Source organism: Clarias gariepinus, chromosome 10 (assembly GCF_024256425.1).
Source record: "Clarias gariepinus isolate MV-2021 ecotype Netherlands chromosome 10, CGAR_prim_01v2, whole genome shotgun sequence".
NCBI lineage: Eukaryota > Metazoa > Chordata > Actinopteri > Siluriformes > Clariidae > Clarias > Clarias gariepinus.
Genome location: NC_071109.1, coordinates 5,880,929 through 5,903,472, shown reverse-complemented (window position 1 = coordinate 5,903,472; position 22,544 = coordinate 5,880,929). Strand labels below are relative to the sequence as shown.

The following is a 22,544-nucleotide window of genomic DNA, read 5'->3' as shown; positions in this document are numbered from 1 at the left end:
ATTTCATTGGCTGGAGACTGCGAGATTGACTAATCAAAAATACCCTTACATTTCATCAGCCTAAAACCACATAATTGGGGGGCGGGATTAACACGACCAACTAAACGTTTGTGACCGCCATCTTTAAAAAATGAACTCAATATGCTATGGGCTGCTCAACTGCTTTCTATAATAAAGCCAGGAAAACGGCTCACAAAGCCATATTGAAGTTCGCTGTCGTTGTTGTTGTTGTTCTTTCCGCTAACATTTTTTTTGCCATCATCATTGCCGCTAGCGCTAGCATTCCCACCAGCATTGCGGCTTGTATTGCTGGGAAAGATGAAATGTGCACAGATGTAATCAGTGATGTAACAGCGTCAGAAGATAAGAGGGCGGATCATGTTGTGCACATAAATTAAAACAATATATTTTTATTTTTTTTTATTTTTTACAAATTTATGCTTAACATACACAGGATTAACCACGAAAAATTATTACTGCAAATTATTTATCTTTTAGTAACATATTTATCTTGTAGGATTAAGTTACAATATGTATCTTGTAGTAACACGTTATTTATCTTGTAGAAACAAGCATTATCTTGCGGGAACAACTTTATTTGTCTTGTGGTAGGAAGCTAGCTATCTTATGTTATTTTCTTCATACATTAAAGGCATGCTACAGTAAGCTTATGATAAAATTGTTTCTACAAAATAAATAACTTGTTCCCCAAAAATAACAACTTATTCCCAGAAGTTTCCAAAAACCTTTTGGGAGTTTAGGAGCTCTGTAATCAAATTGGTTAATATCCACCTGCCGAACCTGCAGAATACGTTAACAGCTAGTTATTTTTAAGACTTCAAACTTACAGCCAATTCAATCGTGGCATCTCCAGGCATATATCATCCACATTAGTCAGAGCATTGTTTAAAAGAACCCTACAACAAAGCGATACACACCACACAAACACACTTAAAGGCATAATAGTTATTTTAACACATCACAGACAGACGTATTCCCATGTTTTTAAAAAAAGTGTTAAAAGTGCTATAAAAGCAACAGTTTGGGGACAAAAACTCACAGCAGCACGAGGGAGCTCAAGCCTGAAAAGGTCAAAGAGGAAATGTGGTGGATTTTGTTGTTTTCCAGAATTCTGCAAATGAATACAAATGCGAAGGTGTTCATTAATAAACATTAAATCTTCAAAGAATAGCATGTGTTTCAAGCACCGGCTCACTAAACACTAATTGATGCATGAAGGCTACGGCCTCTAAAAAGATTTAATCAGCAGCCAAGTGCCGAAAAGCATTTCAGAGCCAAATTCACTTGCTCATGTAGTGCAACGTGTACACAATGATCAAGCAGGATTATGATAGATGTGATTACACCGTATGATAATGCTAATGAAAAAGAGAGAGGCATCTTAGTTGCATGCCAGGATCAATACGAAGCATGGGAATAAACATTTCTTACAGCCATTCCAGTTTGTGCAGGTCCTGAAATACTCCTGGCATCAGGCTAGAGATCCGATTATGGCTCAAATACCTAAGAAAACAAAAAAGACAGAATTTAACCAGAGGGTTTTTATTAGTTAGTAAATACAGATTTAAGTAAGTGCTATATAAATGCAGATTTGTGAAGCATAATTTAAATCAGACACATTAAATAACGTGCTGAATACTGAATAACACTAAATTTGAAATATAATAGGTGTATAATTTTATTTAATGTTCCTTTCCATTGAAAACATGTATTCAGATGATCCAATGAATTTTATCCAACGATCATTTATACAAAACATTTTCATGGAATCTTAAGTTTGTGGTCAGAAAAAAGAAAGAAAGCTAATTTTGGTGGTATCCTCTAGGTTAGTACTGTAACTGAGACACTAGCCAATCATGAGCTCATGTACAGGATGAGGAAGATGGCAGACAGGTTCTTCCTCGGAGTGTGTTGTGTCACATAATTATGGCTTCACGTTTCTAAGAGGAGAGAAACATGTAAGCTTTCACATTTCCTGGTTGGTAGGTGCTGTATGATGGGGCAGAGCTGGCTGATGAGTGGGAATTGGAATTGGCAGGTGACCAATTTCAGTGACAATTTGGGGGAAAAAAGCCAAAAATACAACTTGCAACAAATGAGAATATCACCTATCAGTAACAGCATGTATGGGCAGATTTTTAGCCAACATCAAAATGAAGGAGTAGTGTCTTATAGCTGGGTTCTAAGAGCATAAATAGCAAAACCTCGTTGAGCCGAAACTGTATCTTGGAACAGACAACAGATTTTGTAAGAAAAATTAAAAAAAAGGAGATTTGAACATTTATTTAAAAAATAAAACTTTGTACTTAAAATGAACTGGAAGCTAATGACAGTAAATTATAAAGGGTGTTCAAGCCAAACCGGGACTTGCAATTTCTCATGGATTTAGTCATTTAACAGATTAACATTTCCAGAAGACTTCAAGCACAGTCCAGTGATGAGACTCTTTGCCGCATTAGAATATATAAATGCTGTAAATGTTTTAATGTCTGGGAGTTATTGCCACACCCCCTGTGGAGTCCTGACCTCACTCCAAGTCATTTCCACATGGTTGGGCAGTTAAAGGAGTTCCTGGGAGGCCAGGGTTTCTGACATGAAGGATGCAGTCTGATCATCACTCCAGTGTGTTAAGAAAACCCCTTACCTTCATGGTATCCATGCACTAGTGAAACGCTGGTTTAAGTGCATTAGTGTAACAGGGTATTATATAGAGAAATAATATTATATAGCTATATAATATTATATAGCTTTTACTCTCATAACTGTGTTCTGTTATTCTGCACAATCAAAAATACTGGTTTGACTTTAACATCCCTCGTAAATTAAAAATGGGTTAACTATAAATAAAAAAAACTGAGCACTCACAGCCGTGTTAAGTTGTAAAGGCCTCGGAAAGCATAGGGTTCAACCACTTTGATGCGGTTATGCTGTAGGTATCTAAAGAAAAAATATAATATTTATCTTTAAATATCACAGCCAGGATCAGCAGCATTAAAGCACAACTTTTAATCTAACATTACATTCTATGATGGTGATAAATATACAGTGTAAATCACTTTCACAGTGCTGCTAATAGAAAACAAAATCAAACTATAAAGCATTTATACTGTAAGACATTGTGTATGATTTGGTAATGTTTCTTTGAGGATTTTTTATGCTGTAACTATGCAAGCAGATGATTTACAACAGGTTTAGTAATGGTGTGTATGCTGTATCAGATAAATAAAGAAAGCTCATAGTTGGCCATTAATTTTGTAAAGGTTCATACTGTGGGTCAAACCACAACTACAATTTGCCAGCAAACTTACAAAGGTATTGTTAATATTCTCTTTTTGCACTTGTTTATACTGATTAGTCAATTAAATGAAGATTATTAGCTAAGTCTAATTAGTGTGGCTCTATTTTCTAGTGAGGCAGCTCAGTCGTTACAGATAATTATCCTTTTTTCAAAGGTTACCATCACTTCTATCCCAAATGAAAGGTACATCTTAATTGTCTCAGTTTTATATCATCATTTGCTTTCTTTTAAGTCCTTAATAAGTAAAAAAGAGAAAGAGAAATGCAGGTCCTTACAGCTTCTGAAGATTTTGGTACTTAATGAACATGTCAGCATTCAGTTTCCTCAAGCGGTTCCTTTGCAAAGACCTGGAGCGAGAGACACGGAAACAGACAGAGAGGGAGTGAGAGATAGCAAGAAAAAGAGTGAGAGATCCAAAGGAGCAGAATTTTTTTTTTTCAGTTAGTCTGTTTATTTTTTCTTATCAAGTCCTTCTCAATGTAGCTAAATCATAAAATTTTCCATCCATCCATCCATTTATCCATCTATTTTCTGTACCACATACTGTATACTGTGTAGGGTCTCGAGGGGCTGAAGCCTACACAGAGGGTGCCAATCTATCTCAGAGAACAAGCACACACATGCACACACACACACACACACACACACACACACACCCTATCATATACTTCAGGCAATTTGGAAACACCAGTCAGCTTACACTGCATGTCTTTGGACTGTGGGGCGAAACCGAAAGACCAACCTGTCAACTCCACACTCTGGGACTGGAAGGGAGATTCAAAACCTGGTGGTGTGAGATGACAATACTAACGTTTGAGCTCTGAGACTCTGCGCAGTGTGGACAATGTGGGACCACCATAGTAGTGGGGACTATAGCAAAGCTGTAAGAGTTTACCCATAAGAACTTTAGGGGAATGTCGTTAAGGAATTGGACTATTGATCGGAAGGTCCCAGGTAAAAATAAAAAATTTAACCTGCATTTTTGAAAAGAATCATGACAGAGCAGTGTTTCTGTTAGTGTGTGTGTGTGAAGCTGAAGTAAGATGAAAGGAGGGAGGGGGCTACTGTGTAGGATTACTCCCTCTCCCTCCTCTCGTCTTTTAAACAAAGTAGCCCCCACCCTCCTCTCAAATAAGAGAGGAGGGAGGGGGCTACTGTGTAGGACAGAACCACTGCTCTGTCGGCAAACTTCTTTTACAAGGAACACACAAATTGAATCACTGCTTTCTGACAGAGAGAAACTCTGGATCTTTACTAAGGAACCTCTCTAATGATGCTTGCTTTTGCTTTGCATGCGCGCAAACACATGGTCGCAATGTTGTAATAAACAGTACACGTGTGCACGGATGTTAAATATATCAGTGACACACGCACACTGAGGCTGAGCATGGGAGATGATTACCCATAATCCCGCAGCGCACATGAAAGAATAACCATTGTCTCAGTTGTGATCATGTGACGCTCGGTAGACGAAGCGCATGCATGCTACTCGTATATCAAACCCTCACTCGTTTATTAAGAAAACATTTCTTAACAAATTTTGCTCATCTTGCAAACTGCAGACAGAGGTTCCACTGTACTATGGCAAACTACAGTACATACTGTACCATAACATCCCATATTATTCCAGTGGTACAGTACCATTATAGGTACCGTAGGACTTTCTTCCTTTAGTGGGTACCATTGTAGTATTATGATGTGTACCTCAATATTTTAATAAAGATTATGGTATGTATTAGGTACGACAGTGGCTACAAAAGTTCAGCAGGAATCTTATATGTCATAAGTACATACTGTACCATATTATATATATATGTTAGTACAGATTTCAGGGATAGTATAGTTCAGGCAGTACCATACCATCAAAGATATTTTAAGCATATCTTGAACAGGGTACCAATCCATCGCAGGGCACACACACGTACACACACTCACATCGTCATTCAAACACTACGGGCAATTTGGGAACGCCAATTAGCCTAACCTGCATATTTTTGGACTGTGAGAGGAAACCGGAGTACCCGGAGGAAATCCACCAAGAAAATGCAAACTCCATGCACACAGAGACAGGAATCGAGCCTGGCCGGGAATCGAACCTGGACCCTGGATGTGCAAGGCGCACTTAATATCATGCTGTCATTTTATACCAATGAGTCAATTTAAATTTTTCTGATTTCTCCAAACGCTCATGAGAGAGGAAACTTGTAATCATAAAACCCATCCCACACTGTGCATTTTCATTAAAAGCTTCAATGGCACACTAATGAACAAAGCTAAATTGTCCCAACAGTGGGAAAATCGGGCCTCAATCAAGTAATCAGGAGGCAATAGCACTTTTAATGAAATGAAGCCGATTTGTTTTCAGTCCATTAAATTGCTTGTATACAATTTAATAAAATGCTAAAGATATTTTACTATGGTATGTAGAGTTTTATTGCATCACACTTCACATGGGACCACGGTAGTACTATGATGTGTATCACAATTTCTAATAAAGGTTAGCAGGTATCCAATATGATATATGTGTACAGTACATACCGTACCACATTGTATATGTTAGTACATGTTAGAGGTGTGGTATAGTACAGTACAGCCAGCATACCTTCTGGTACCTAATAAGTACCATAGTATCCACAAACATATTGTGTCTTAATTATTGGAGTCTGAAGGTTAAATCATGTCAACTAGACTTCTTTTTGAAGGTCAAAGGGTTCTCCCCTAAAATATCTGAAATGGATTAAGTGAACAATGGAGATGAACCCTTTAACTTTGGAGGACTTAAATATGAGCTTGGATGAGTTTGTTTCTACTCAACAATGAAGAAATCCAATTGACATGACTCAATGTTCAGATAACCTCACCTGGATGACTGAGAATCTTCACAGACATATTAACCTTTAAAGATTACCATAACATGTAAAATGATACTAGAGTATATCTGTAGATCTTACCATTAGGTACATAACCTTGTTTAAAATACAGTACTTTGAAGGTATCCTGGCATGTGTTCCATAGTAGAACCAGATTCTACATACAGCATATGTACTATTGTACCAAAGTGTGTACCATGCTGTACACGATCGGTGTATTCTAGTAGATCAGCAAATAAGTACCATATACCATGGTACAGTACTCTCAAAAATACCATGGTACTATATACTATGTTACAGGTTAAATGGAACTAACACAGTGCTATACTATGGTAAAATATCTTATAGGAAGGAAGAAGATGAGTTCATGAGCGTTTTTTTTTTCACTCAGCAGCAGCTGAGATGAAATCAACAATCAGAGCAATGCCTCTTTGGTGTGGTGAATATCATTAACCTAATTTTGTGCAATGAAGTTGTTTAATTTTCCACTGACTTTTGGGAAACTTCCTTCCCTGACTGCTTGGTTAAATCATAAATAAATATAAAACTGAACACAGCAATCATAAGAAGATGCCATAAATAAAACGGATAAAAAGCAGGGGTAAACAACTCCCAGATTTCAGATGCTAAAGACAGCCTCTGTTAACAGTTTTGCTGACACATTCTGTTCCAATTACAGCACAAAATTGGGGATTAAGTTAAAAAAAAGCAACGGATGTTACTTGGGTCTTTGAAGTGGCGGTTTGTTAAGCGGCAATTAACAACTATGTTTATGATGAATGCAACCACAGTACATGACACATAATTAATCTCCCTACAGTTATATAATTTATTTACGACTCAGACTGTGAGTCCTATTTAACCTGGAACATTACTTTTTAAAAAGATTTGCATTTTAAATGCAAGGACTTTTAAACTTTTAAAGCAATATTTTTTTTTTTTTTTTTTTTTAAATGACACATACTGTATAAAATCAAATCCAGTTTACTTTAAATTACTTTAACTCTAACAAGTTTGTATACAGTTGTCAAGCCTGAAATATGAGCAATAGATATGTAAATTATTTTAAGATGCCTTCTCTTCCACAAGCAAAATATTTTAATTAGTTGAATAAAAAAAAAAAAAATCAGAATAAAGATTTGTAAGGCACCGAAAGAAATAAATGATTGATTTGAATCAATCAATCTTGCAGCTGCTGCCTCACAGCTCCAGGTTCCCGTGATGCGTGCTGTGCAGCCGGCGTGACAGCCATGACATTAATTCATGCTGAATGTGTCTCGAACCCTGAAAGATTCTGTGTTTGCTCCAAAAACAAGAAGTCTGCTAGTGAAAACATAGTTATCTGCCCTCAATGGCTTGATTTCTCATGCAGAAATTTACCATCCGACTGCCACTTGAGCAGTGATGCATGTATACACACACACACACACACACACACACATTTCGCATCATGAGCATGATGAAGAGGAACTCACATCATGGTGATGTTCGTGGATACCGTAGGGACGTCTTTAAAGTGAGCACCGTTGCAGTCAAGCTCCAAATCCCTACACTGACACTCGACTGGTACGAGCCCGAGTACTGAGAAGAAGGAAAAGAGGAAGAGAGATGTTAGAGAGAGTGATGTATTTCAATTTGGACTGGCTTTCACAGAGGATTCTACAAGATCTTTTGCTAAAAAAAATATGCAAAGAAATCTACAGAGTTTCTCATGAAAGCGTAGAACCTTTTATTTACTGATTTTAATATCATGGATAATTATGAAATTCATTAAAGATTAGGCCATGTGCTTTGATAAGTCATGTATAATTATCTTATATGGTACATTTATTTTGACATTTTAATTTGTACATTTGTCGATGCATTGTTCTTACATAATTACTTTATTTACACATATTTGTTTTTGTCTTATTCATGCATTTTAATGCACATATGCATAATGTATGCATTTATTTTTACATCTCAATTTTTTTATATCATATTTGTTTTTTAAATAATATACTGCATTAATTATGTTTTATCATTATATAATATTTTGTTTTTATATACTGTTTTTAATATACTATAGTGTTTTTCAATATACTGTTTTTAACATTTTATTTTATCATTATATTATTTCGGATCGGTATATAGTACTGTGTCATACATCATTAACTTATATAGTAAATAATTTTTGACATTTTAATTTGTACATGCTTTTATTTGTCTGTTGATTTTTCTTACATAATTATTTACAAATTTTTATTTTTTAAATGTAGTGCATGTTTACATTTTTGTTTGTGAATATATGCATTTTTATGTACTTACTTTAAAATATGTTTTTACATTTTTAAATTTGGTTGTTTTGATTATAATATACAATTTTTTATACTTTGTTTGCAGAATGCACCATTTCAGGGTATAATATTCTGAGTATGTAAATCTCACGTAATTACACATAAAAAAATATAATTACATGCAAAATATATTTAATTTACTAATACTGTCTAACTGATATTGATATAGAACATGGTGCCTTACAAGCATGTTTACCAAAATATTTGTCCCTCATTCTACTGTAAATGAGAGACTTATTAAAAATTCAGTAGCTCAAAATAACCTTATTGCTCAGTGCCTGGCTTTACTGCATACACCTTTAATAATTAAAAATAACCTTTTTAAGGGAATCACAATCTTGTTGCATATTTATAGGAAACCTAATTTAATTACAACCTACAGTACTACTGTGCATTTGCGAGTATTAGTAAAGCCAGTTTTACAGATCCAAAAAGTAGCTGGAAGGTCAATAAAGAAAGTTGAATGGGAGGCAAAAATTGAGCTGACTGAGCGTAAAAGCTGTAATAATGATAAAACAGTCAATTTTTGCCCTGTCTAACACTTCAGATCCACTTCATAAGGTCGTGCAATTGAAATAAATACAGTTTGTATGAGACCAGTGGAGGAAGAAATTGACTGTAGGACCAAAAAAAAAAAAAAAAAAAAAGGGACGATACATACAGAAATATAGATCTCAGTGTGGACTTGAGCTGTTGCACTTTTGCCCTCAGATTGCATATCTGTCCACTTACTGAAGTTGTCAGTGGTATGTCAGAGGGTAAGATGTTAGAGTGGTGATTACATCCAATCACCAGTTCAAATCCCAGCATCCTCGAGCATGGCTCTTAACCCTCAGCCTGCTCAGTTGTATAAATGAGATAAAAGCTGGTCTGGATAAGGGTGGCTTCCAAAAGCCAGAAATGTAAGATGTACGAAAACACACAGTACAATCTTGTCCAAGAAGAGATCGAACTTGGTCAGTTCCAGAAGCTTCATTGCTTCTGAAAATTTGACAAATTTGTCTGACTTGTCAATAGGTAAAGTTTAAACAATGGATGAAACTTTATTATTTCTGTAGCAAAAACTCATACAAACTGATGATCTAATAATTTCTGCACAAACTACAGTATCGCTTTCTCATTTCTTTGACCAAAATGTGTCATACTGGCTCCAGGCTATATAATCTTACCCTTTAAACCAGCAAAGCATTGGTAAATTGTATATGTACGTTTCACATTACGTTCTTAGAACAAGTGCTTAATACTTTTACATAATTATAATTACTGTTTTACACATTGTTTCCCATAAGGTTATATAGCGATAGCAATTATGTTAGGTAACAGTAGAACCTGTTCGGAAGAACCTTCTAAGAACCTTTTGAGAATGTGAAATGTATTGGGAATGTTCTTTGTTACCTGCAGAAGGCTGTAACTTGAACCTGTCAGTGCCATGAGAATGAGTCCTTGATGAGTCCTTGTTGTCTAACAGTGTAAGTGTTTCCTGATCAAAACTTTAGCTAAGATTTGATGACAGTGATTGAAAATGGTGAAAGCTGCACTTATTCTGTATGGCATATTTCTATTTCCACAGTGAACAGTTACACATTACTGTATGTGGAAGATTAACGACAAGAAATTGGACAGGATTCACATTTACACCTTGTGCTGTAATTTGTTGACAGAACATGTCATATGATACTGAAAAGAAAAAGACCAGACTGTTTTACAGCACTGCACAGCACAAACAAAAAAATACATAATTAGACGCGGAAAAACATTCCTTAGGCAGAACCGTATGAGGAATTACAGCTTTCTTAGTCTACACTTCCTGATTTGTCACAACACAGATTGTCATCAACTTCACAATGCAGCACTGAAAGAATCTATTGGAGTGTCTTATCCATCCTCTGCAGGCTTCTGCTTTGACGACCCTCAGACGTTGTGTCCAGAGTGGCCAAGTATTTAAATAATATGGTTGATCATTGGTTGACCTCATTGCTATGTTTGTCTGCTGTGCCTCGATAAGCTTACCGACGTCAGGAGAGCCACAAGCAAACATGCAAACATGCGTAGTGTCATGTACATCTGTTACGGGAAAAAACATAAGCCGTTTTAACAAATCTGTATAACAAGGAGTGTTTGTCCATCCAGACATCTTTACACCTATATATATAGAACAGCTTATTGTGAATAAGGCGTAAAATACTCAACCTTACAGAATTTGCTTCTCTCTCCACAGTGAGAGAGAAGCACTGGAGCTTTTTTTAGACTGACCATTAGGTTCTTGGGTCACCTCCCTGACTAAGGGCCTTCTCCCCAATCGCGGCCCGCTTTCGGAAGAGTCCCGATGGTTCCAAACTTCTTCCATTTATGGATGATGGAGCCCACTGTGCTCATCTGGACCAGAAATTTCTCTGTACCCTTCCCCAGATCTGTGCCTCGATACAATCCTGTCTCAGAGGTCCACAAATTCCTTCGACTTCAAGACTTGGGTTTGTGCTCTTACATGCACTGTTAACTGTGGGAACTTATACAGACATGTGTGGGACTTTTGAAATAATGTCCAAAACTCCAGGTGGACTCCATTCGAGTTGTAAAAACCAATTAAGGATGATCAGTGGGAAAAGGAAGCACTTGAGCTCAATTTTGAGTGGCATGGCAAAGCCTGTGAAAACTTATGTACATGTGTTTTTTTTGTTTGCGCGCGCGCACACACACACACACACACACACACACACACACACACACACACACACACACACACACACACACACAGTCCTTCAAACATTCCTCTCTATTGGTAAAGTCAAGAATTCAAGACACATTCACAGAAAGTCCGATAGAAATGTCTAATATCATTGACAGATTATGATATATACAATGCACTTATTTCAGGGGTAAGACTATACAGCAGGGAAGCAGTATAATACATTTTGATCAACTTGACATTAGCAAACTGTAATGCAGTAAACAGTAATTAATCATATGCATGAATATGCCAATTTGCACTTCCAATTTTTTCAAAAGAACTGGGGATTTGATGATCTGGAGTTTGTATTTTGGGAATTTCAATTCAGATCTGAGAAATGTCCAACATATATCTTCTTTATAAAATCTAACATAATAAACATACTGTAATTAGACTTTTGGCACCACTGTGATGCAATAAGAAATGACCAGATATTCATTTATTTGGATGAACATTAGACAAATAGAATGGCATTGGGGGTTGTTTACATTACAATAATGACAAATACAAAGAGCAAAAATTGTTTTGGCTCGTCCTCACAATAGAAATTATTTATTGCATGGTTGTGACATAAAAAGTAAAAGTATTTTAGTGAAGAATTAAATTAATTTTAATTGTCGGATGGACAAAATTACAGACAAATATACCACCCAGGGTATGGATGGATGGATGGATGGATGGATAGATAAACAAATAGACAGACAGGCTTATAGACAGTAGGTGATTGACCTGTAAATGAATGGCTAGATAGATAAATGAATGGATGACTAAATGGATGACTAAATGGATTGAGTAATGTATAGATGAATTCATTCATAGAAAAATGAAGAACAGGAAATAGAGAGAAATAAACACTCAGATAGACGGTTGCATGGGTGGATGAATGGATGGATCGATGGTCGGATTAAAGTATGGATGGATGAATGAATAGATGGGTGGATAAATGGCTCAATGGACAAAAAGACAGAACAAATCAGAGAGACAGACAAACAGAAGGACAGATAGTTGGATGTATGAACGGATAGGCAGATAAACAGAGAGAAACAAACAGATTGATGGATTGATGAACTAGTGGGCGAATTGATGGATGGATGGATGGATACATGGATGGATGGATGGGAGGATTGATTGATGGATAGGTCATTGGCCCAACTAAAGGATAGACAGAACAAAAGACAGACAGACAAACAAATAGATGGACAAATGAATGCATGGCTGAAGGGACAAATAACTGGATAGACAGACCGTTAGAGACCTAGACCGATAGATATATAGATCAACATATGGATAGATGTAAGGAAGGATTAATAAATAAATGAATAGATAAAATGGAATGAGTTGAATTCAATTCAAGACAGACCGACAGATACATGTGGACAGAATTTTCCCAGCTCACTCTAATCTTTACAGCTTTAGGAGACTTAGGAGAATTCTGGATCTTTACTCACGACATGTGGCTGATTTGGTTCCAGCGTATTTACTGGGCATCCCGAAGTATTTGTCAAACAGATGAGGCCAGCCATTGTTGTCTCCTGAAAAATGATGCAACGAGTTAAATTAGTATGGTTAAAACTTGTTTACTGAAAAACAGGCTATAGAGTTTTAAGGCCCACAGATGTCATTTATCATCATCACCTAATATCACATGTCTCTGTACACGTCTAACACCATGGGTTTTCACTTCACCTCCATGTTGGAGAAGCTAACTTTGGAATCCTGGCTCCTGAAAAGCAATTTGCGGGTTCCTCGTAATCATTTTGCAGTCTGCTAGGTGATAAATGAAGCATGCTTTTCAGGATAACACTGACTAATACATGCTCCTCAACATTCTTGACATTTTCTCAACAATAAAAAGTACTGTAATTTTGAGTTTGACTTGCGGCTTTAACTGAAAAACAAACTGATCCGATCAGCATGCAAATAGGAGGGATGTCGGTGGCAGGAACTGTTCCCTGACTTCACACCTCTGACATCAACAACAAGTAAATCAGTCAAAACATCCAGGCTACCCAACCCTATCTCATCAATCTCTGGTGATTTTATGAGAAACAACGAGAAAGTTGAGTGCAAAGAATGAAGAATGAGTTTTCACTGATGAGAGCACTCTTCAACCATGACAATCCACTACCTGAATCCTGATTGTTAGTAGGAGTCGATAACCTTGTCAAATAAAGACTGAGATAAAGTTTTACCCAATTACTTAATCAAAACAACAGAGAGGAAAATAATGTAATTGACATCCAAATTATCTGTTTGGGAAACATTCAGTGCTCAGTTTTTCTTGAAACACAAACTACATCCAAAAAAGCTAGTTTCATTAAAAAAAAAAATAAAATAAAAAAAACGGGTCCACCATGATACCACACACCCGGAGCAAATAGCATTAAATTCTCAAAGAACCAACATTAACCATATAATAAAAGATGCTGCATGAATAGACTAATGAGAAAGAACTTAAAAAACTTAACGCTTGCTTTCACTTAAAAAACAGGAATGTCTTTTCCTCAAAAACAGCAGATGTTTAATGTGGGAATATTTTACATTTCCTGGAAACAGGGTTTCTAAAGTTTCTAAGAAGAACACAGTGGGATGCCAAAAATTATGCTGATATATGACATTTAAAAAGGTTTCCTTAATATGCATAAAACTAGTTTTGCTCAAAATGATTTTTATTTTCGACTTAAAGTATAGGAGTAGACTAAATGTATGTCTATTAGTGATGCGCGGGTCGTCTGGTAACCGGCAGACCCCGCGGGTAACCCGCAGGTTGGGTTGGGGCGGGTAAAGAAATTGTAACTTTATTTGCGGGGCGGCTTGGGCCAGGTCATTAAAAACAAAATTACATTAAAAAATCCATGTATGTTGCGTGAAATTCCTTATAGCCTATATTAAATATTTGGGAATATCTATTTTCATATTTTATTAAGTTCTTTGATAAGGTTACGTCACGTGACAAGTCACGAAAGCGCCAAGCAGCTACCGCTGCCAGTCACAACAAAAACAAAGAAATAAAAGTGAATATGGAAGACGAGGTGCGAGAGAAATTGAGGTCGGGACTTTACATCATTAGAAGAAAAAAAGTAAAAATAGATACAGTGGTGCGGGACGGGCCAAATAATTTCATAAAAGCGGGACTCGCGAGTTGGAAAAATACCTAATCCGCGCATCACTAATGTCTGGTGGTGGTTTAGTGGTTAGTACTGTCGCCTTCCACCTGTTCGGATTTCATTCCCGCCCCGGGGTCTGTGTGCATGGAGTTTGTATGTTCTCCTCGTGATTTGTGGGTTTCCTCCAACAGTCCAAAAACATGATGATTAGTCATCAAAAATGGGCATAAATACAATGGTCACCATGTTTTGTTGGCCTCTATGGTCCCTAGTTGGACTGCAGAGGTTCCTAGATAAATGGATTTCCACTCCTTAAGGTAAAAATGGAAAAATAATAAAAAGTAACCTCAAATTATTTATCTTGCATGTCTGTCAAGAAACAACCCTGATTCATTCTACAACATTCATGATCGCTAAATAGTCATTATTAATATGAAATACCTGAGTGGATGAAATACCTTTGAATTACGAGACATTTTATTATCACACAGAAATATTCCTACTTCTTAAAAACCCCATCAAAAAGCTGTCTATTTGACAAGGATGTAATAAGCAGGCCCTGATGTTTATACATTGATTACATAAATGTGTTCTTTCTTAGATTACATTTGCATTACCAGTCTGACAAAACAGAAATTGTTTGCAGACAATGTTTGACCCGTGCTAATTGCTCTAAATATTGCCATGTGTATAATGTGACATAACACTAAATTTAAGCATGCTGGAGGCATCTCAGGTTACGTCTCTTCCTTCCTTTCTGTACTGTTCTGCATGTTTTGCCTACTCAGGCTGAAACTCCCGAACAAAGTGTGCTTAAAATAGAAGAGGCTTAAAAGTGAAAGTGAAGTATAAGGAGCTGGAAGGGAAAAGAGATAGTGATAATAGTGCTGTTTATAATGAATATCTGCATAAATGAGGCTAAAATGTCAAATTATCCAGTAGAAATAATGATAGAGTTATTAAAAACTTGTTACTGAGAATAAAAGGGCAAAGCAATGAAATGTCATGTTCACTTCCCATCAAACGTGATCAAAGCTGAATTGCAGCCAAATTTCTAGTGTTTTTTTTTTTTCCTTTCCTGAAAAGATTTTTTTCCCATGAATATATTATAGGGTAGTGTTTAACTTGGAAAGCCTGGATCTTTTCATGAACATGGAGGATGTCAAGTGGAGTTATGAGCTGTCATGGCAATTTTGGTCAAGATAGTTGATGAAATGTTTGAATGAAAGCATTTTTAACGTGTTCTAATAGGTGCATTGATGAAATAGTAGATGAGTTGCAATTTATATCATCAATTGTTTCGAGACCAGTTATCAAACAAATAATTTAAATATTCGTTTACTTTGAAAAGGAACAGCTGCAATGACGAATCTATAGTTTCAGACTTGGTAGAAAACCTTACCTCGCTAAATCCATTAAATGCAGCTCTTGGGGTGGAGGGTTCTTTCAACACCTTATACAAAAAGTAGATTTTTAAGGAGCAATTCTGTATTATTGAGCCTGTAGAGTATATACAAGATAAAAGAAGCACATTCCAGTATGTTCCAATTTTGCAAACATTATCACAAGTATTAGAAAAGAATTACAAAGTGTTGAAGAATGTACATAGCTCTAAGAGTACTTATGAAACCTTTTGTGATGGCTCACATTTCAAAGAAAATAGCTGTTTGTCTGGAGATGATGAAAGAATCTGTATTGTACTATACATTAATGATTTTAAAGGGTGTAATCCATTCGGGACATCTTGAAAAAAACCTAGAAGCACTGCTGTTTATTGGGTGTTGGGAAATATTCACAGTATATTTCTCTTTGACATCCATTTATTTGGCTTTGTAAAGCAAATGATGCAAAGAAGTATGGATTTTCTAAAGTACTTGAACTACTAGTAACTAATCTGAAAGGTTTGGAGGGAGATGGAGTTTTTGTGTTCTCTCTTGGGAGATTTATCAAGGCCACTGTTTTCTGTGTGATTGCTGAAAATTTTGTGGCAACAATGCAGTTGGAGGTTTTCTCGAAAACTTCACCAGGTCACACATCTGCAAATTTTGGACTGGGGAACTGTTCCAATTCCAAAAGTTGGAGGTTAAAGAACTAAACAAGAACATGAATTGCATGTTTAAACAGCTTTCACCACTTCAACAAGTTGCTATGGGGTGAAACAGCAATGCCCAATTACTGACAGGCTGACCTACTGTACTGTCATGTAATATAAGGGTATCCTCCTGATGTGCTTCATGACTTGCTTGAGGTCACTGTACCCTTTGAATTGACCCTGTGTTTAGATGTGTTGATTAAAAAGTACAGTATTTCTCTCTTTCTGATCTCAAAATGTTCCCATACTAATGGCGTGACAGAACAAACACCCCGCAAAGTGTTTCACCAAATATTGCACCAAAAAAAAAAAAAAAAAACATTAGTGGAAATGCACATAAAAACAAAAAAAAGTCTTTATTCTGGTTGCTTTCACTGATGGTTGAAGATAAAATACCAGAAGGTGATTATGATGCTGTTGTTAGGATGTTGTTGATCTTGCTCTGTCCTTTTTCTGATGGAAACATTGGTTTTCTCAATAGCAAGACATCTGAGCATCAATACAGATTTCTTAAACCTTTTCCACAAGAAAAGCTGCTTCCAAAACATCACTTTCTTGAGCACTATCCCCTGGTTATTATTAGATTTTGGCCCTCCTGTTGCACTATGGACTATGATGTTGGAGGCAAAGCCTTGCTTCCTTAAGATGGTTCTTCTGCAAACTTGGTGCTTCAGGAATATTTCCATTTCTCTGACAAGGAGGCATCAATCAATGATTGTGTTCCATTTGTATGACACTGATCATGCAGAGCCTACGTTTCTGTGACATCAATGACAAAAATGCCATTGTAAGTGCTAGATAAAGGAATGAAAGAAACTGTGAAGAAACAGTTCCCCAATGGCACAGGAGTACATGTGGCAAATAAAGTTAAATATTCTGGCACAATGTATAGATCAACTGGAGGATTGCCAGACTTCGCAGAAATTGTTCAGATGATTGTCGTCCTGGATGAGCTCACTTTTGTTGTTAGACTGCAAAGTGCTTGGTACAATGAATATCCTTGGTGGTTTAGTTTAGAAGCCATATTCAAATCCTTCAACAAGCCCAGCTAACAAATGTTTATTCATTGGCAGCATCACACAATGTGGCAGGACAGCAAATGGTGTCACTGAAGCACTGCATTTGCATTTACTAAGAGGTAACGACCTAATTTGTAATATTCTACTGTTCATTTAAAATTTTTATCATGGTTATTTTTGGATAATAGTGATGTGAAGCAATGTAATTATAAGTGTTTGTAAGCTACAATTATTTGGTAGCTTATGGACAAAATGTGAAATGGTCTCTCATTTGTAAGCTACTTTTTTGTTTTGTTCTAATATTTACATCCTGCAAAATGGTTTATATTCTGCAAAGTTGTCTTGATAAATATTTGGTGTTTATAAAGGAGATGCTGTACTTTTTTGCTGTATTATTTGTTTGTGGCTATTATCTACTAAAGTTAATATTTTCAACTCTTTTGACAGATAAAGGAGGAATTCAGAAGAATCACGGCTGTTCTCCTTAAACAAACATTTTTCGTCCAAACCAGACGGCTACAAGTGAAACCTCTTAGAGATTATGAAAGCTAAGGGAGGTGTTACCAGGCTCAAGATGCCACCTATACTCAATGTATTGATTCAGGTATGTGACAAGTAGCTGCAGAAACCAGGCAGACATTGTTTTAAATTGCTTTTGTATAGGCTGCAAACAAATTTGTGTATTGGTATCAAACGTATATTTTTGTCTTTCTGGAAGGAGGAGGCAGGGACTAACATCAGGTCAATGCACTGATTTTTACTCAGAAAACAAAACCTGATGCACTATACTTTAGCCTGAAATAGAGCACAATGTTTTAGGAGTGGGGGAACGGTGTCCCTAGTTCGGTGACCGCTTCTCTCTGTTACAATACATATTATTTAAACTATATGAAATTTAAAATAAAAAAAATGCTTTCCGGTTGTTTCGACAAAATTTACCAGCTAGATAGGTTTTATACTGTAACTGTTTGTTTTGTAATGTCTTTGATGTTTATAATTCAGTCTTTTAATATTTTTAGTCTATTCAATTTCTCCTAACAGGGCCACAGGATCGAGACGAGACGAGATGCAGTAGTCCACAGTCTCATTATTTATTTTTGGAGAAGTGGCGAAGAACCTACTCAAAGTCCCAGACACGGTGATGTGTTAGATTACCCCAAATTTGCCGTTCATTTACTCACCCTCATGCCAACCCAGATGTAGGTGACATTTCTAAGAGAGTTTTTAGCTAAAACTGCAGTCCCCAGTGATTCAGGTAATGCAAGTTCTCAGGTTCTACCACTTGGAGTGTTCAAAACAAAAACATTCAGTACAAAAGTAACCCCAGTTAGTGTTCTGTGATATTTTCCATAGCGAGATATTCTTTTCATCATCCATCTGACATCCATCAGGGGCAGAAATTTTTCTTATTTATTCATTTGCTAATTTTTTTTACTTGTTTATCTATGTTAAGCCAGAAAAAAAAAAAAAAAAAACAGCAGCCGCTTTACTTTAAGGGCACCTGGCAACACTCATGACCACAACCTTCTTAAACATGATGCCACTAATCACTAAATTACTGTGGTACCTTGGATTATGAGCAAATTGCATTCCGGAAGTGTGCTTCATGGTTTGTGTATATCAAAGCAAATTTCCCATAAGAAATAATGGAAACTCAGATGATTCATTCCAGAGCCCAAAAATATTAATAAAAAATAATTCATAAAAGAAATTAACCTGAACATTACCTTTAAAAAGAATCGTGACAGGTGTTAGATGAGAGCAGGCGCACCTCTTCACACACAAATGTGCACCTATAACATGATCACATGTGTGTGTGTGTGCATGTAAAGCATTTAAAAAATTTTTTTCTTTTTTTGTAGAAACAGTTTGTACACATGTTCTAATGTTATTTTCTATCTAAGTGCAACTGAATATACAGTATATCTTACACTGAAAATAGTTTACACTGTTCAAACATACATATGTTACCTACTGTAGGGATTTATTTCAAAAGCTTTATGTTGTGAAAAAAGCGAGATTAGGGAAATTGTGTTTCTTCTTCTATAATTTGCTATGTAGCAAATATATTTATTTTTTAGTTATTTATTGTATTTTATTAATTTTATTATTTGGAAATGATAATATAATTATGTCTGGCTTAATAAAAAAAAATCGGACATTACGATTAAAACAGTACTTGAGTATCTTTTCACCGAATAAGTGTTTCAACCAGAGGATACTGATTTACGTGTTGATGGAAGTAATTCATGTGAACCTGTTGTTGAGGAAGAACACGATGTTGTTAAAATAGTCAACAGTAAGTTGGGTTGCCCTTTCCTCAAATTATAAAGCATTTTTTATAAAGCAAGTTTTACTCTTACTTGAGTAATATTTTGGATGACTACTTTTTACTTCTACTTGAGTAATATTATTTTGAATTACAGCTACTCTTACTTTAGTACAATTTCTGGCTACTTTCCTCACGTGTTTCAATTAATTACATCAGATCAGTAAGTAAATATTACTTGACATAATTTAAACAAGCCATGTTACTGTACAGTAGATGTAACTATTTACTTTGTTAAAATCTACTTAAAAAGAGTGCAAATACTTACTTAATTTAGTGAATTTCACTTATAATTTATTTAGTGTATTATGTTTACTCGAAAGATTTTAGTAGTTGTGCTATCAATAATTCATCCACAGAAAAAAAAACATTTTTGAAAATTAATTGCCAAGACATTAATGTTCATGATGAGTGTACTGTGTGCAAACTTCTGACCTCAACTGTAGTTTATTGCTTTTCATTTGTCATCTGTGTCTTGTATTAGTTACTCACGCTCTATATATTTCTGTTTTATGTGCCCGGGCTTTGTGTGTTCTCCTTTTTTCCCCCCTTCATGTTTCGTCATTCCTGCCATTCTTCGTCACTTGTGTGTATTCTAGTTTTATTTTTTAAAATCTTTTTCACATTGTTCATTCTTGTTTCCAGCATTTCTATTTAATTTTTTAGAATAATAAACTTTTTTCTCTGGTTCCTTCTTGCAATTTGGTCATCCAAGAATTCTTACTCCTCACCCAGCTCCTGTCTGTGACAGCTACAGTACTGACTGGAGAATTGAAGGCTAGAAAACAAACCTCTTTCAAGACATGTGAAGGCCAAGCACATCTTTCCAAACTGCTGCTCATGCAGCGCCAGTGCTCTCTGCACTCCTGGCTAATGCTGTTGTAATAGAAAGTGGAGTATGACATCCCTCCCACCCAGGCAGCAACGTAATGCCAGTTTTTTTTCTCTTCTTAGCTCCGGGTTATGGATGTGAGGGCATCATTGAGATTCAAACTCCTGATCTGCTAACGATATGGCAAACACATTTATGTGCACCATATGGGATCCCATCATGTTTCCAATTAACTCTCACCACGTTTTGTTTATTTTGCCTGGAGGAAGCACTACGCAACAATCATTTTCAGATTCAAATCTACGTCATAACTTAAATATACATTACTGTTCTAAGGCATTAAGTGAATAAACAGTTACTGGAAAGGATTTTGCATATTATATTCATGTTCCATTTTATCCTCTCTATCCTAAACACTGACACTTCAGCTTTGGCGAGTAAAAAAGGGGAACTAGAGATAATAACAGATTTAATAGGGATGGCACGGACGCAGTCTAATGGTGGCTCTCATCCATTAAAGCAGGATGAGTTCACGGTGAAAAGAAGGACGAGGAGTCATTGTCTTATGGCCAAAGACAGGAGCGGTGGGACATGCTAAGGGTAAATAATGGTCTTGAGCAATGAGGCTGTTTATACCCATAAATCTCAGAGAAATTGTTTTAGTATTTTATTAGTCACCAGATATTTTAGAGTTTTAAGTTAATATCCTGTTTCATTTCCTGTTGACTTCACCACTCTTCCATTTCAGCATCGATTATTTAACAAATCACTGTTTTGAGCTTGGACTGGTGAAAAAAGGACTGTTAAAGGTCGATTTAAAAAATTGGTTTAAGGTAGGAGTTTCATCGACTTTCCACAACTTAACAAACATAATTTAAAAGGGATGAAAGTAAACCAATCCCTTCTCTAATTAAAAAATAAAATCCTCATCAAATTGCTGTAGAATAAAATTAAAATTCAATGGGCATGATCAAAAGGTGTCTAGAGGGCAGCAGTGGCTCAATAGATGAGGCTCTGGGTTATTGATCAGAAGGTCTGGTGTTCAATCCCCAGCACTGCCAAGTTGCCATTGTGGGCCCTTGTGCACTGCCCTTAACATGCGCTACTTCAGGAGCACTGTATCATGGCTGACCCATGTGCTCTGACCGCAGCTCCCTAACAAGCTTAGATATGTAGAGAAAAGAACCCTTTAGACTACTGAGAAAGCAAAAACGTTATGTATTTTAATAATACGTTTTATCATGTTGCATTGCTATGTGACTTACAAGACTGAATGTATTTAATGTGATTCTATGCAAGGTATTCCTGCGGCAGAATATTAAAATTCAACATAGAGAGGGTGCTACAGAGAAGTTGCATGCAACTGGGTTGAAGTTTGATTATAAGATTGTTTGTATGGTAGCTTACTTTCACTATTGAAACTAAAGTTTTATTTAGACCCTTATTATTATTATTATTACTGCAGGGTATTTTTATGGTCTTTTTTTAAAAAAGAAAAAAGATTGTAGACTTCGGGTCAGAGTGAAAAGAGCCTAGTTTACAGGTAAAGTTCTGCACCATTGACCATCTTTTGGATTCCAACTCACTTTTTGTACTATTTTTTTTTTCCAGCTAAATGATTCTATACCAGAACATGTAAGAACTGGGGAAACTTGGAAACTTAAAAATAACACTAAAACCAAAGAGGTATAAATAAAACCACTGGGATGATAATTTATCAAAAACAGGTGTTTTCGAGAGCCAGAGGAACCTGAATTTATCAAATGAGGTATCATTATGGGTCCATCAGTGGTGAAGAAAAACAGAGAAAATTAGGTTTTATAAAAGCAATTTCTGACTTATTACTAACAAAATTAGAAAAGCCAGATGTACACTGCCTGGCTAAAAACAGTCACCATTTCAGAAGGGTCAA

At 36.1% G+C, this 22,544-nt stretch overlaps 1 protein-coding gene across 1 annotated transcript in view; it reads right to left on the bottom strand.

Moving 5' to 3' along the window:
* rxfp1 (relaxin family peptide receptor 1) overlaps positions 1-22,544 on the bottom strand; it is a 64,986-nt gene that overhangs the window by 19,854 nt on the left and 22,588 nt on the right. Inside the window, exons 3-9 of the mRNA XM_053506206.1 lie at positions 12,702-12,785; positions 7,665-7,770; positions 3,595-3,666; positions 2,887-2,958; positions 1,453-1,524; positions 1,061-1,132; positions 849-917 (exon numbers count right to left, since the gene is read on the bottom strand). Coding sequence (XP_053362181.1) covers positions 849-917; positions 1,061-1,132; positions 1,453-1,524; positions 2,887-2,958; positions 3,595-3,666; positions 7,665-7,770; positions 12,702-12,785 — 547 coding nt within the window. The remainder of the gene's footprint in view (positions 1-848; positions 918-1,060; positions 1,133-1,452; positions 1,525-2,886; positions 2,959-3,594; positions 3,667-7,664; positions 7,771-12,701; positions 12,786-22,544) is intronic.